The sequence below is a fragment of the Aspergillus pseudodeflectus genome, assembly GCF_044049435.1.
Source record: "Aspergillus pseudodeflectus strain CBS 756.74 chromosome Unknown BJX68scaffold_67, whole genome shotgun sequence".
Classification (NCBI taxonomy): domain Eukaryota; kingdom Fungi; phylum Ascomycota; class Eurotiomycetes; order Eurotiales; family Aspergillaceae; genus Aspergillus; species Aspergillus pseudodeflectus.
Window position 1 is genome coordinate 71,820 of NW_027263843.1, and position 13,599 is coordinate 85,418.

The window sequence follows — 13,599 nt, forward strand, 5'->3', positions numbered from 1 at the left end:
TTAGCCTGCATAATCTACATCAGACCAAAACAGTTAGTTCAATGCAGCTATATGTGCCACCTTATCGCTAAGTAACTTAATCTATCCATTCGGAGTCAGCGCCTGAATTATACCAGGATGCGTATGGTGATGTTTCCAACGGGTGCCCAAGGCTCCTGCCTTCTTTAGATAGCCGTTCACCATCCTCGCTCCTTCCTTTTCAGTTAGCCTCTGTTTCCATGGGAACCTACGGTATCTCCGGTCCAGCTGGATAATTTCCGGGTATCAATTATTGAGGGTTTCTATACCGGGTGAAAAAGTAGTTATCAAGGAGTAAATTTGGCGGGGTGTATTTCAACAGGTTGACCAAAAGGCTTATATCAACTATGCGCATGTACAGGCCCAATGACATCCTACCAAAATATACAGATTCATCCTTCGCCTCATACCTCAGTATGTCCTCTTGACAACTTCGCTCGCAAAATCGGCAAACGTCTTCCCCTCCTCAACCTCCTCCCCCAAATTCGGCTGCGTAAACACAGCCAGCGTATTCCTCGCAATCTTCCCCTTTCCCTTGGGAACCTTGGCCCCCTTGACGAAATGCGGTACAGCCCGGAACTTCCCCTTGGTGATAAGCTGCAGCGCTTCACCGGTCTGGAAAGCAAGGCAGTCCTTGGGGATATTCACCTTGACAACATCACCCGTCCGCGACTGGATGTATAACCCGGCCTTGGGATCCGGTGACGCCTGGAGTTCGGGGAGTGGCTCTGAGGAAGACGCAGGTAGAGGCGGGTTCGCAGCCTCGTCAACGAACATCGCCGATGTGAGGCCTGTAAGACAGCCGTGGTCGAGGTGCGTTGCGCACCAGTCGTCGTCGTCCCCTTCTTCTTCTTCTTCTTCCTCCTCCTTCTCTGCACCATCCTTCACACCACCATCCGCCGTCGGGAAATAATGCAACAACCTCGCCTTTGTCGTCAGACTCGACTTGACAACCCTCTCGAGATAACCAGTCTTATACCCCCCAATATTCCCCTCGGCATAGCGATCACAAGCCCTCGCAACAAGCACCGCCGTATCAATAATCAGCCTACACAGCTCCTCCAGCCCGCTGCGGAAAGTCGGCAACTTATCAACGTCCGGCCAGACATTGTCCGCGGTGTATTCGGGGAAGTCGGGGAACCCTTCGGCGGGAGCGCCGTTTAGCGAGGGGTCGTGGTAGAACGCGCAGTTGACGTAGTAGGAGCCCTTGAGTGTGTCGAAGTGGCCGGAGCGGAGTGTTTCTTTACCGCAGGACCAGCCGACAAGGTATTTTGCTTGTGGGGAGGTGAGGGTTTCTATATTGAGGAGGCGAAGTTGTTAGTCGATTTGGTGCGACTTTAGGGCTTCTAGCTAGGTAGCGAGAGAAAGGCATACCTAACTCATCTTCCCCAAGCGCGGCAAGATAAGAAGCATTCGAGAGGACTTGCGCGCGCAGCCGCTGGAACTTCTCATCGAGGTCTTTAACGACGATTATGCCGAGCGAGGACGGGCCGAATGCTTCGGTAAGAGTATCAAAGGAGACGGTTCCTGAAATGATCCATCGTTGTTAGCTATGAGTCCTCAAAGTTGCAGCTTTTGCGCCTCGGATTTTTTTTTTTCGTCTCCAACTAGGACCCAGGTACCGTACCCTCAACCAGCTCCTGGAGACTGACTGTGACTGCTTGCACGTGTTTTATTTCCTTCGGAGACATTTTGAAGACCGGATTTGTATTTGGAATATAGGTAAAAGGCACGGTGGTATTGGTGGAACTTTGATGCGTAGATTTATAGATTGATGCCCCTCACGGCTCCCCGCTTCAACGGGGAGCTCCGACGTTGTCGATGCTACTCTATTTCTAGGCCAACATGACTTATCTATATTAGCGGCTCATGCAATCTCGGGACTTGGAAGGTATTGCATGATCTTCGTCTGAGTTTCTTTCTGTCTTAGGGCCAAGTTTGTAGAAATATTGTTCCTTCACTGAGTTAATATGCGTCGAAGGATATATAGAGCTTACCCAGATATATATCGAATGTGGTATCTTGAGTTGAATATATTGTACACTTTCTACTACCTAATACTTAGATCATCACCCATCTTGACTACTTAAGCCTCGGAGAGCAATAAGCCTATCGTCTCGTCACAGCCCTCAAATTTCCAAACGGCAACACATCCGTAATCCTCTTCCTTCCCGTAAACAACATCACAAGCCGATCAATCCCACACCCCCAACCACCCGTCGGCGGAAGCCCCCATTCCAACGCCTTCAGATACTCCTCATCAATCTCCCCAGGCTCTTTCGCATCCCTAGAGTACCGCAGTTGGTCCTCGAACTTGCGCCGCTGATCAGAGGGCGAGTTCTCCTCCTCGTACATGTTTACAATCTCCTTGCCCTCGATGAAGAGTTCTGCGCGCGCCGCAACGATCTGTTTTGTCGATGGGTGCGTGAAGGATTTGGAGAGTGGGGAGAGACATTCGGGTGGGTTGATTATAAAGGTTGGGTTTGTGCATTGAGATTCGAGGTAGATGGAGCTGAGTTCGTCAAGGAGGCGTGGGAGAGTTGGGTTAGAGGGGATTTCGAGGGAGAGGTCGTTGAAGATGGAGAGGGTTTGTTCGGTGGCATCTGGGGATGTGAGGTTGGGGAGCTGGCGGCCGATTGCGGCTTCGATGCCGCTGATGAAGTCGAGTTGGCGGAAGGGGGCCGTGAAATCTACGGCGGTTGGTTTTAGGGTTCTAGCTTTGCTGTTGAATTCGTCGATGTGTTGCGCGATCCCGGATAGGAGCTTCTCCGTGATGGACATTAATTCGTCGAGGCTGGAGTAAGCGTTGTAGAATTCGCATGTTGTGAACTCGGGGTTGTGTGTTTTATCGAGTCCTACAAAGTGTCAACCAGGTCTCACCAATCTCGAGGACAACGCTTACCTTCATTGCGGAAAGACGGTCCGATCTCGAACACGCGATCGAATCCGCCTACCACTAAGCGCTTCAACCATAGCTCCGGCGCAATTCGGAGCGAAAGCTGTCGGTCCGAGAACTCAGTGGCAGTGGTATAAAACGGACGTGCAACTGCTCCACCAGCAATTGAATTCAGAATAGGGGTGTTGACTTCCATGAATGACCGATCGAGGAAGAACTGGCGTAGGTATTGAGTTATGGCCGATCGAGCCTTGATGACGTCCACCATCGCAGGGTCTGCGAGGAACTGAACATGGCGGTCATATGGGGAGTTTTCGTGTTCGTGAGCATCGAGAGGGACGTCGTGCAGACAAGGGGACAGGAGTTGGGGCAGCTCAGTAGCTAGTACAGTGAGCTCTCCTCGTCCTGTGCGGTGCGGTTTGCCCGTCACAGCTATGACAATCTGGGTCAGTATCTCATGTTGATGGATGAGGCCCTGGACATACAAAAGGCATCGCCCCGGCGAAGCAGACGGTAGAATCTCTTGAAATCCCCTGTGGTCACTCCGTCTAGTAGACGAAGATTGCACATTATTTGGACTTTCTGGCCATCTTGAACAATATCGAAGAATATCAACTTGCCCCCGGCTAGTCTATATGTACGAATCCTACCTAATTGACCTAAGTACTAGAACAAGGATAGAGCTATGGCAGAGCAGGACATACCAGTTACGGAGACTGAGTCCTCTTCTACTGTTTCATTAATGGCTACATGGCTGTAGCGGGAGTGGAATTCAGAACAATCGAATGAAGTGCTGGATTTTCTAAGACGAGGATACGGATCAGGGGATGACTCCTTCACCTCTTGCAGGCGACGTTCAAGTGCCTTCTCAGATGAGGCCGCAGTGGTACTCCATCTCTGGGGTGTGCGGAAGTGCTGTGCTACTCGACAATGTTTAGTTCTGGCTGAAGTTTGTGCTAACAAGGATCCTGCTCTGAAACTTCTTAGTTAGCGACAGTGCTCAATAAGAGACAATTGAATATTGCGTAGGAAAGAAGTGAAATCAGAAATCGAAAAATCTTATAGCTCCGTTTGCATTCATAACCTGGAAAACCAGGCGTCGGATTGCAGCGGTTCTGGAAGGGATTCGATTCATCATGCAATCATGGAGAGTGAAAAGCCACCGAGGGTAGATGCGGAGATGTCTTACCTTGAGGACAGTCCTCCCCTCAACTGTGAAGCCCACCAGGGGCGAATTGACTGCATTGATTAGAAGGTATTATGGTGCTCAAAACATAATTGAAAGACAACGCGCAGATTTGAAGAAGTTGGGTTGAGGTTGTGGCCCGAGAAAGCTCTGATGCAGCATTTAAGATAACCCGAGGGCGGTGAGTCCAAAGCTTCCGAGTGCAACTTCCGCAGAGTCGGAGCAGGCTTAATTTCCAGTTGACAAGCACAGCTCAGCAGAAACATTTTCATTCCCATCTACGGTGAGTATTTCGATCATCTCGCCTCCTGAATTCGATATCGCTCAGCGGATGCTAACGGTTTCCGCTTTCAGACTTCCAACCCCAATCCACCCAAATCCATCGTCACAATGTCTTTCCTCTTCGGCGGCCAACCTAAGATGAGCTCGGAGCAGAAGATTGCTGCTGCCGAGACTGAAGTTGAGATGATCTCAGACATGTTCAACCGGTGCGCTCTAGCTTCAACTTATTTGCTGGCTGCATAGCTTTATAGCTCCCACCCCCTCATACTTCCAGCAGAATGTATGATCTTTCGCTAACATTTGCATTCTCTATCTATAGGTTAACGGAATCCTGCACAAAGAAGTGCATCCCCGCCGATTACCGCGAAGGCGACCTCAACAAGGGCGAGTCCGTCTGCCTCGACCGCTGCGTGGCCAAGTTCTTTGAGGTCAACATCAAGGTCAGCGAGAAGATGCAGGGTGAGGCCGCTAGTAAGCAAGGTGGTCTGGGATTGATGTAAAGGACATACATGTCGGATTCGGTTCTCTTGTACTTTAGTTTTGCTTTTAATGAAGTGTTTTGAGTTTCCTTTCATTTGAATTGATCGGTGCCTCTGCTAGGAGCGGAATCGTCCTGTCGAGGACCAGCTTCGCGAACCTAGAGTACGAGAAGCTGGGCGCACTTCGGGTTTTGGGGCATCAAGGTCATTGCGTTGCACGTCCGATAGGCGCGCAGATCTATTAGAGGATTATGTACACTAGAATTAACACATATACAGAGTGTCGTGCTCCACGTCATAACAGATAACTCGACTAGCCGCCTAGCCGGCTTAACCAGGACCACCATGAGCAATTCGATCGCTCTTCTTCTCCCCGTACTAGGGCTTTGATTCTCAGCTCAATATCGTCAACATGGCGTTCGAATTCGCCGAGTCCGGCCTCAACATCCTCGACTTTGGACTCTAGAGCGTGCAATTCGTAGTCGAGCTTTGCGCCGAGCATCTCTACTCGTTTCATTTGTTCTGTGAGTCCAGAGTGTTCTCCAGCGAGCACGTCACTAGATTGCTCCCTGGAACGCTGGTACATCTCAAACCGTTCCAGGTAACTTGAGTTGAGCTTCTCATGGGTCTCGTATAGTGTTCGGTTGAGTCTGTCAACAGAGGACACTTGATCCTCTACCCACGGGACAGTATGCATTTCCAGATCACGAATTCGAGCCCCAGAAATGCGGGCGTCAGATGCAAGTACGTCCTCGTGGACTATAGCTTCTTCTAGAGTGGCATCGGGCTTCTCGAGAATCGCGTCGTCCCCTAGCCTTTGTATGTCTAGGACAACTTCCTCAACCGTACTGAAAGACAAATGCCGAGGCCAATACTCGTCTCCTCGCCTGGAACCATTGTCAGACTGTAATTCGTCGCAGCTATGAGGCCTTCGTAGCGCCATGGCGCATAATGCTGGTGTTGGTGTGCTATCCCGATCGCCTGATGTAGCCGATAGATCTGTCGATTGTGTTTTGAACCGAACCATGTCTTGCAACTCGTCATCTGTCTTGGCTATGGAGGCTTTGCGTGATGTGTCTGTGTCATCGTTGGAGGGAGCAGGCTCCACTGTAATCTCTGGAGGTATCTGTTCAGTCGAATGTAAGGTAGATTCAGGGGGTGGTTCTGTCTGGTCGGGATCGTCCAAAAGTGGTGCCTCCGCTGGAGGAACACCTCCAAGCCCAGGTGGAACGGTAACCTTCTTCAACGGATTGATTTCTGTATCACTCTCCACGGAAGCAAGTTGAGCAGCATCACCGCCAAACTCTCCACCATCTTTTGCTAGCTTCTGGGCATTCGATCGACGACCCGGTATCCCGACAGCGTCCTTGAATTTGCCGAATCCGATTCGAGCATCTGAGACCCTGTCGCTGACGCCTTTGATGACCATTCTGGGCAGATTCTGGTCTTTGTCCTCTGGCGAACCAGGTACTTCTGACTGTTTCCACGAACGATCTGACCTCTGGAAAGACGGGTCCATGCCGAGGTCCTCATGCGAATGTCTCTTCCGGCTAGTCCACACGTAGCCACCTTGCTCATCTGTAGTGAACATCATGTCAGAAGCTGGTGGGCCACTAGCTTCCACGGCGCTCTTGCGCGGTTTGCCTCGCCAAAGCCATTTGGCTCGTTCGCCAGTCACTAGCTGAGCAAGGTTCTCAATATCAATGGTTTCGATGTCGGCAATTCCACCTTTCTGACTCCCGCGAACCATACCCATGACCATCTCCCCACCATGTCCGCTGAGTTCGGCCACTGTAGATTTGACAGCATCTGTCCAACCCTCTGCGTTCGCCGCTTTTGCAGTGGCTCGATGTAGTCTATCCAGAGTGTGACGGTCCAGCCGCCGGGTGCGCTTCATTTTTTGAGACTTTTGAAAGTCTCCAATTCCGCGTTTCAGATTCGATATGTCGAATGCGTCTTTGCTGACAGGAGCGCCAGACGCGTGAAGCCGGTTGCGAGCTCCCATAAGGGTGCCTAGCAATGCTGCTACCGTGGTGGGCCCAAGCCTTCCATCACTAGGTTCAATGTTGTACAGGTCCATCCCGATATCTGTCCACCAATCCCCTACAGCTGCTTCAGTGACGTCGCAGAGCAGCCCGTCAACGTACTCCGGCGCGAGGTTACCAAACATCATTAGCGCAATTTGACACTGCTTGACAAGTTCCACCACAGCGCTGTAGAGAGGGATCCTTTCGCTCGTCCTGTAAAGCTGGTAAAACTTGGCCACCGTGGCAGCCGAAGGGGCCTGAAGCTTCAAACCAGCGCGCCCAGCGCAACCTAGCCGCTTCAAATTCTCGTTGACTATGAAATCCTCCCTGTGTCGTAGCACATCGCCATTGGGTACGGGTATAACCGTGAGGCCTGACGGAAATGAGTTGAGGTCAGTCACCATGACTGTGCCCAATGGCGTCTCTTTCTCTCGCAGCTGGCATCTCTTGACTGCGTTGAAGTAAAGTCTCAAGCGAGGAGACCATGCCGTTTCGTTGGTAGGAACTCCTAGCACTCCAACAATCACCTTATGGGACGTGTCCCCCGTGTATGTTGTAATGATGAATGTGGGGTGAATTCTTGAACACGCCCATTGTTCAACAATGTATATCTCGTACCCCTCCAAAGTCAAGCGGCGATGGAGCACAACAGTGGATGGGTCTTCCTCAAGGTACCGAAGTGCAACCGGATCTGTGAAAACGATTCGTCGATGTCCGGGACGTAGTGTTGGCACCTCAAGCCCGTGAGACTTGGGAAGTGAACTTTCCAAAGAATTGGCCGAGGCTCTTTTGGTTTCGCGATGTGGTGTGGAAGATGCGGCCTGTGCGCCGATAGGCGGTGCTATTGATGACATGGTGGGCGACCGTACACGTTCTACTGCACGGACATGTAGTCAAGCCAGCAATCATCCTAAGCACGAAATCGAGGATTAGACAAAGAGATGTTCTCCGAAGTACCAGCGGCTTGCCTTAGAATAGCTCCAAACCTCCCTGACCACCCAGAACGATCCACGAGATGGAAAGAAACCCTGACATATCCAAGACCGAGAAATCCCTCAGCCTTTAATAGCGCATATAAGTGGCGGACCCCCGGGACTTTCATATCATTTCGACGGCGATTTGGGGGGAGGAGAGCGAATGGGGGAATTTATATGCCGAACGACGTCACAAGGGAGAAACTCAGGTACATCTGGAAGCGGTGTGTAAGCCGCAACACGAATGCACCTTTACTCCTTCCCAGTCGTCACTCGACAGCGTGCAGAACTCTAATAAGCGATAGTCTATTGATCCTACGTCTGAGACGACTTCCCACTCAGTTCATGCTGACCTTGATATTTCTAAAACCTGTTGCGCCACTCCCTCCGTAAGCACGGCTATCATCCCGCAATGCCGCATGGAAAGCGGCTGCCTAGTGGGACAAAGCCACAACTCAAATCTACTCTAATAATTTGGACCTCGCACCGCCACTGTTTTGAGAAACAGTGTCTCAAGAGTCAAGACGTGGCCGACCACATCGCTTGCGAAACAAGCGAACAAGCTTGAAAAGAAAGCAACCCGCCAGAGTCGGCTACAGCAACAGCAACGCATATCGTTCGGTAGGCACCATCGTCCTCAGAATTCCTAGGCACAAGTAGATGACAGGGTGAGACCGGGTTTGCCGACAGCAGCCAGTCGCTAATAATCCTGACAAAGAACAAACATCACGCTCCTTGAGCTTCCTCGTCAACCAGAGCTATCAACCCTATCTTGCAACAACTAATATTACTCTACATGTGAGCGTCGGAAAATCCCTTCTCTACATGCTTCCAAGCTAGGGAAGCAAAGCAGTGAAAAGAAGATCAACGCGACGATAAGACTCGTCGAGGACTGGCTTCAAAATGAAGTCAGGGCAGCTTCTTTGTTCAAAAATTCCTACCCGACCCGAAGGCCAAGTAGAGCAGTCAACTAGGTAGTTTTCAACTAGCAAAAACACGATCTCGGATGTCTCCTCACTGATACGTGTAAAACCCGTGCACCAGGATGGAAAAGAAAAGAAAAAAAGATTCTAAAAGTTGGGCGGGCGTCCCAGAATTATATAGAAGTGCCAAGACTTGCTTTTCGCGCTAGCGTAAGCGAGAGCGACGAGTGACTGTGATTGGCTCCCGATGCCGAAGGCACTCAACGGACCTGGTGACACCTTCACCTGAAAGTCAGTCACGGCGGTGATGAAATGACGGAAATAGTCGAAGCCAAAAACTCTGGAAAATCTACCAGAAGCAACGGCTTTGGAAGTTCAGGCTCGGCGCGTGAGGAGGTTGGGCAGTGCGGAGTAGGTATGCGCCCAAGACCGCCAAGATGACGATGAGGTAGGTAGTCCGTACTACTCTAAGGTCGAGAAAGTAGTATACGAAGATGCAGTCAATTCGTCGTAAGCGGGATAAAGGTACTGCTTCAAGGTTCATCTCATCCTATAATTAAGCTGCATATGATCCGAAGTATGTTCCCTAAGGTTAATCATGTTCGGCTAAAAAAAGACTTCAATGTTCCCAACGAGGGGTAGATAATTGCCATAACACGTGATGATCTCATGTCGTAATATCCGGAGAAGCACCCGATCAACTTGGATCTGTCTCCTCATCTGCTTTGAACTTATGACCTTCGCCTGGAGCGAGATCTGTTTGAAGTTTATTTTATACCCTCTATAGTGTCTACATATGCTATACTGACGACTCACTCAACACTTCCATATGGCTATTGCTCTGTTAGTTGCGAATGAGCGGTAACTGTCGGACCGCTCCTGTTCTGAGCTCCGCCCCGATAGCTGATCGCCAACTTCGACGCCATGGACCTTGTTCAGAAAGAACACGAGCGTCTCTCAAAGAGACTGAAATCATCTCAGAGCATTAAGAGCGTGCAGGATGCAATTGATTTACTCCAGTCCGCTCGCGATAAGATCGCCTCGGGTAAGTGACCAGGTATTCCCCTCTGGTCATTCGTTAAAGCATGGCTCATTCCGCCGTTCTATTATTGACTATGAGCGCTTTGCTAGATCCGAGTCAAGCATCCGTATCGCTAGCCAAGCTCCAAAATCCGATCAAGTCATCCTTTGATGCCATCAACGATAACCTCAAGGAGACTCACAGTGGTCTTAATAAGTACTCAAAGTCCCTTGATAAGGTGGCATGCTCCAAATCTGCACTCCGTGAAACGCTCCGAGGCTCACAGTTTTCAGCTTTTCAAAGATAGACCGTTGCCGAGTTCCGAACACGATGTCCTATCCTCGCAAGAAAACCTCATTAACCGGGCAATCGCAATGCATCTGCTCCGCGAAGGGCAGTTCTCCGTTGCATCTGCCTTTCTCTCCGAGATAGCCGAGAAGAAGGCGCAAGAGAAGCACCAGGAAATGGATGCGGATACTATGAATGAGGCCGCCGCACTGCTGGACATCGATGGTGTTCCCTCAAGCCAAGTCCGTGATCAATTCCACAACATGTATCGTATACTCCACGAGCTGAAGGAGAACAACAATCTGCTCCCGGCTATAGAGTGGTCACGAAAGGAAGAGAATCGGATGGCGCTGGAAGCAAGAGGGAGCAATCTTGAATTCGAGTTGTGCAGATTGCAGTTCGTTTGGCTGTTTCATGGCGGTCACGAACAACATGGCCCGAGTCCTGAAGGACGTCATGCTGCTCTTCAGTACGCCAGGCGCGAATTCCAATCGTTTTTGCCCAGATATATGCGAGAAATTGAGCAGTTGATGGGAGCTATGGCCTTTAGTCCAAATCTTCAGGACTCTCCCTACAGGAACATATTCAACAACCCATCTGCCTGGACAGATGTGTCACACTCTTTTACGCGAGAGTTCTGCGCACTGCTCGGGCTATCCCCTGATTCGCCGCTGTACATTGCTGCGACCGCAGGCGCAATTGCTTTGCCGACATTATTGAAGCTGCAAACTATCATGAAGGCTAAACGTACAGAGTGGACGACAGAACATGAACTGCCTGTAAGTTTGACCGACTTTTCCCATGACGGGATCCGACACTAACCTGGCAATTAGGTCGAGATTCCTCTCCCGCCGTCATACCTCTTTCACTCTATTTTCGTGTGCCCGGTCTCTAAAGAACAGACCACGGACGCAAATCCGCCTATGATGATGCCGTGCGGGCATGTGATTGCTGAGGAGTCGCTAAAGCGGCTTTGCAAAGGCACCAAATTCAAGTGCCCTTATTGCCCTAATGAGAGTCACCCTCGAGAGGCAAAGAAAGTGTTCCTTTAGTTACGAAGTATGGTCTAGAAAGGTGGTCGCGTGAAGGAGCTGGGCTCTTCTGCGGCAACCGGACATGCTCATTTGATACTGGAACAGCGATGCAAAGGACGTGGCTGTTCGAATTACTAACGGAGCAATGGGCGTTCTGGAAGCGGCGCATTCTGGGCTGGATAGGATCTGGACTTGTATTCTTAGCACATATAGTAATTTGCACAAACACTCCCAGTCTCTCACATCTCGCGCGAGAATCTGTGCTCGGACTGATTCATCTCGTCCCATGTTTGCGCCTTCGAGCAGGCACGAGGACAGATCCCATTTTCCCCTCCTGCCCTTCGGGAAGACGCCTTAAGGAACAAAGAAACCCTCAGCATTAGCCTCCGAATGACGCATCACAAGCCCACGTCGAACAAAGAGCCTACACCGTAGCTCGATGAGTTTCTGGATGCATCGAAACTTAATTTGCGACGAGTCCAAATGACCCACTCAGGCACCCTTGATGAGTCCTCAGTGGCTAATCTAAGTCCCGTGATAGCGCGATCATTTGGCGATGGGAAAACCACTTTACGCGTCCAATACCAGTTCTTACGCGTCTGAGCAAGGCTCTCGCCCTCACCACCATTAAATGCCCAGGGTTCATCGAATAGGAAACATGCAGAATCACCGTCAATCTCTGACTCGCTGCCATGGAGGAGCAAACATTCGAAAATTGAGCCTTACCTTCCTTGATCCCGCCATATCTGACCAATCTGTATGCTGCCCACCATTCTTACCTGTATGTACCCGACGAGGATGTCATTTATACGCTGGAGATACCTCTCCACACCTCCACCAACAAGGAACAGGGATGGCTATCGTTTTACCAGCTTCCTTCTTCTCCTTGGTTTAAATCCCCCCTGAAATCCCTCCTTCCCCAAGAATATTCCCTCCCCTCGGCCTCTATACATTCAACAGTTCCTCAAAACAGCGCCAAATCAATCTAACGATGCTTGCGACCAGGCGAAACCCTCAATCCCACTCCGATAGCTTTTCTTCGAGATACGGAACCTCGAAGGCTACCTCCCGGTCCAAGCGATTTGCTCGCGACGCCTCGGCAGTGTCCAGGCGCCTTGAACGGCGCCAGGTGCCAGATAGTCCGCCTGATGGCAGGTAAGAGGCCCTCGACATATCTAATTGACCATTTTAGAATGCGTCAAAGCTAACACAACCTTCTCTGACAGCTCCCTCTCCTCCTCCGTGATCACAATCAGCGTCGGCCCCGACAAACGACTTTTCGCTGCCCACAGAGAAGTCCTCTGTGCCTCGCCATTTTTCGCAACTGCATGCTCTCGAGCTCAGAACCTTGATCCTCTAAATTGCCGTCGAATATCCCTTCCTGAAGAACAGCCCGAGATCTTCTCATGCATCCTCGAGTATCTATACAGGGGTGACTACTACCCTCGACTCATCCACAACGAGCGCCGCGAGACCTGGGAGCTAGAACCCACTGCGACGAAACACGAGCAAAGCGACGGAGCTACCCTCTTCTCTCAATCTGCCGGCGCAGAGATCCTGAAAGACACTGCCGTCTAGTACGTGCTATACCCGTTCATTCACCCTATTCTTATCCCCAACCATCGCCAGATCGTACATACTAACACAACCCCCCACCAGCTGCGCCGCAAACAAATACGGCCTCGAGCATCTAAAGCGCCTCTCGTTAGTAAAACAGGGCCTCCACACCGGTATTCAATGCAGCACCATCCTTGCGAGCGCCCGCTACGCCTACGCCAACACGCCAGATCACGAATCCAAGCTCCGAGCCCACTATCTCGCCCTGATCATTCGGAGCAGATCAACGTTCAAGCGGAGCGGCACAATGCAAATGGAGATGGAAAAGGGAGGGAAGCTGTTCTTTGATCTCTTTGTTGCGATGTGCAATCATATGGTTTGTCCCACTTGTGACTTTTGCACGCATGCAGCTCTGGGATCAATGCTAACCGCTACACTTGATGTTATAGGATGACCTCGTGGCGGAGAATACCATGCCTCCGCTTGCTGAGTAGGTGGACCTGTATATGAATAATGCGGGTGTCGCTGTTGGAAGCGAGGACACCCGCTTCATGGTTCCGCTCACCACTTACACGGTACGCATACCCACTTGACCTCAGTGTGTTCTCTTTTGATCTCGGTTAGCGTTTGTTTTGGCGTTATACATTGACTATTTTTGGGTTTCGCGTTCTATGTCCTTGTGCTTTATTCCTCTACTGTACTATATCCAACCTATGTGGTCCAAAATGGAGGTTCTCGGTAGTCTAGTTCTATGAATGATAATATGATTGCTTTATTTGAATGCTGTTATTTCATAACGAGATGCTAATTGGGCTCGGAATCCCGCGGCTATGGAAATGGGATCCGTGGGGCTCTTATCGTGGTAACGAATTGTATGCTGCCCCTGCTGGGTAGTGGCCACTTGCGGTTCTTGA

At 50.6% G+C, this 13,599-nt stretch overlaps 7 protein-coding genes across 7 annotated transcripts; 3 read left to right on the forward strand and 4 right to left on the reverse strand.

Annotated features, from left to right (window-relative positions):
• Window positions 1-44: 44 nt before the first annotated feature.
• On the reverse strand, window positions 45-1,828 carry BJX68DRAFT_246863 (uncharacterized protein). The gene is made up of 3 exons (XM_071041710.1): window positions 1,646-1,828; window positions 1,393-1,545; window positions 45-1,313 (listed from the first exon to the last, which is right to left on the reverse strand). The coding sequence occupies exons 1-3, from the start codon at window positions 1,707-1,709 to the stop codon at window positions 430-432; spliced, it is 1,101 nt and encodes a 366-aa protein (XP_070893929.1). The 5' UTR covers window positions 1,710-1,828; the 3' UTR covers window positions 45-429.
• A 206-nt stretch (window positions 1,829-2,034) lies between these two features.
• Window positions 2,035-4,493, reverse strand: BJX68DRAFT_246870 (putative lysyl-tRNA synthetase). The gene is made up of 7 exons (XM_071041711.1): window positions 4,455-4,493; window positions 4,353-4,383; window positions 4,104-4,281; window positions 3,619-3,887; window positions 3,400-3,564; window positions 2,921-3,346; window positions 2,035-2,873 (listed from the first exon to the last, which is right to left on the reverse strand). The coding sequence occupies exons 3-7, from the start codon at window positions 4,157-4,159 to the stop codon at window positions 2,128-2,130; spliced, it is 1,662 nt and encodes a 553-aa protein (XP_070893930.1). The 5' UTR covers window positions 4,160-4,281; window positions 4,353-4,383; window positions 4,455-4,493; the 3' UTR covers window positions 2,035-2,127.
• Window positions 4,313-5,063, forward strand: BJX68DRAFT_246872 (Tim10/DDP family zinc finger protein). The gene is made up of 3 exons (XM_071041712.1): window positions 4,313-4,383; window positions 4,455-4,588; window positions 4,702-5,063. The coding sequence occupies exons 2-3, from the start codon at window positions 4,491-4,493 to the stop codon at window positions 4,880-4,882; spliced, it is 279 nt and encodes a 92-aa protein (XP_070893931.1). The 5' UTR covers window positions 4,313-4,383; window positions 4,455-4,490; the 3' UTR covers window positions 4,883-5,063.
• Window positions 5,064-5,065: 2 nt separating this feature from the next.
• On the reverse strand, window positions 5,066-8,037 carry BJX68DRAFT_188656 (putative Sin3 complex subunit (Stb2)). Its single transcript, XM_071037339.1, has 2 exons — window positions 7,857-8,037; window positions 5,066-7,798 (listed from the first exon to the last, which is right to left on the reverse strand). The coding sequence occupies exon 2, from the start codon at window positions 7,740-7,742 to the stop codon at window positions 5,175-5,177; it is 2,568 nt and encodes an 855-aa protein (XP_070893932.1). The 5' UTR covers window positions 7,743-7,798; window positions 7,857-8,037; the 3' UTR covers window positions 5,066-5,174.
• Window positions 8,038-8,977: 940 nt separating this feature from the next.
• BJX68DRAFT_246875 (uncharacterized protein) lies at window positions 8,978-9,377 on the reverse strand. The gene has a single exon (XM_071041713.1). It carries the CDS (start codon window positions 9,327-9,329, stop codon window positions 9,135-9,137), a length of 195 nt encoding a protein of 64 aa, XP_070893933.1. The 5' UTR covers window positions 9,330-9,377; the 3' UTR covers window positions 8,978-9,134.
• A 131-nt stretch (window positions 9,378-9,508) lies between these two features.
• Window positions 9,509-11,372, forward strand: BJX68DRAFT_246880 (ubiquitin-protein ligase RMD5). The gene is made up of 4 exons (XM_071041714.1): window positions 9,509-9,830; window positions 9,917-10,044; window positions 10,100-10,873; window positions 10,928-11,372. Exons 1-4 carry the CDS (start codon window positions 9,710-9,712, stop codon window positions 11,144-11,146), a joined length of 1,242 nt encoding a protein of 413 aa, XP_070893934.1. The 5' UTR covers window positions 9,509-9,709; the 3' UTR covers window positions 11,147-11,372.
• A 363-nt stretch (window positions 11,373-11,735) lies between these two features.
• On the forward strand, window positions 11,736-13,423 carry BJX68DRAFT_246885 (BTB/POZ domain-containing protein). The gene is made up of 4 exons (XM_071041715.1): window positions 11,736-12,283; window positions 12,355-12,705; window positions 12,788-13,061; window positions 13,135-13,423. The coding sequence occupies exons 1-4, from the start codon at window positions 12,120-12,122 to the stop codon at window positions 13,177-13,179; spliced, it is 834 nt and encodes a 277-aa protein (XP_070893935.1). The 5' UTR covers window positions 11,736-12,119; the 3' UTR covers window positions 13,180-13,423.
• The last annotated feature ends 176 nt before the right edge of the window (window positions 13,424-13,599 follow it).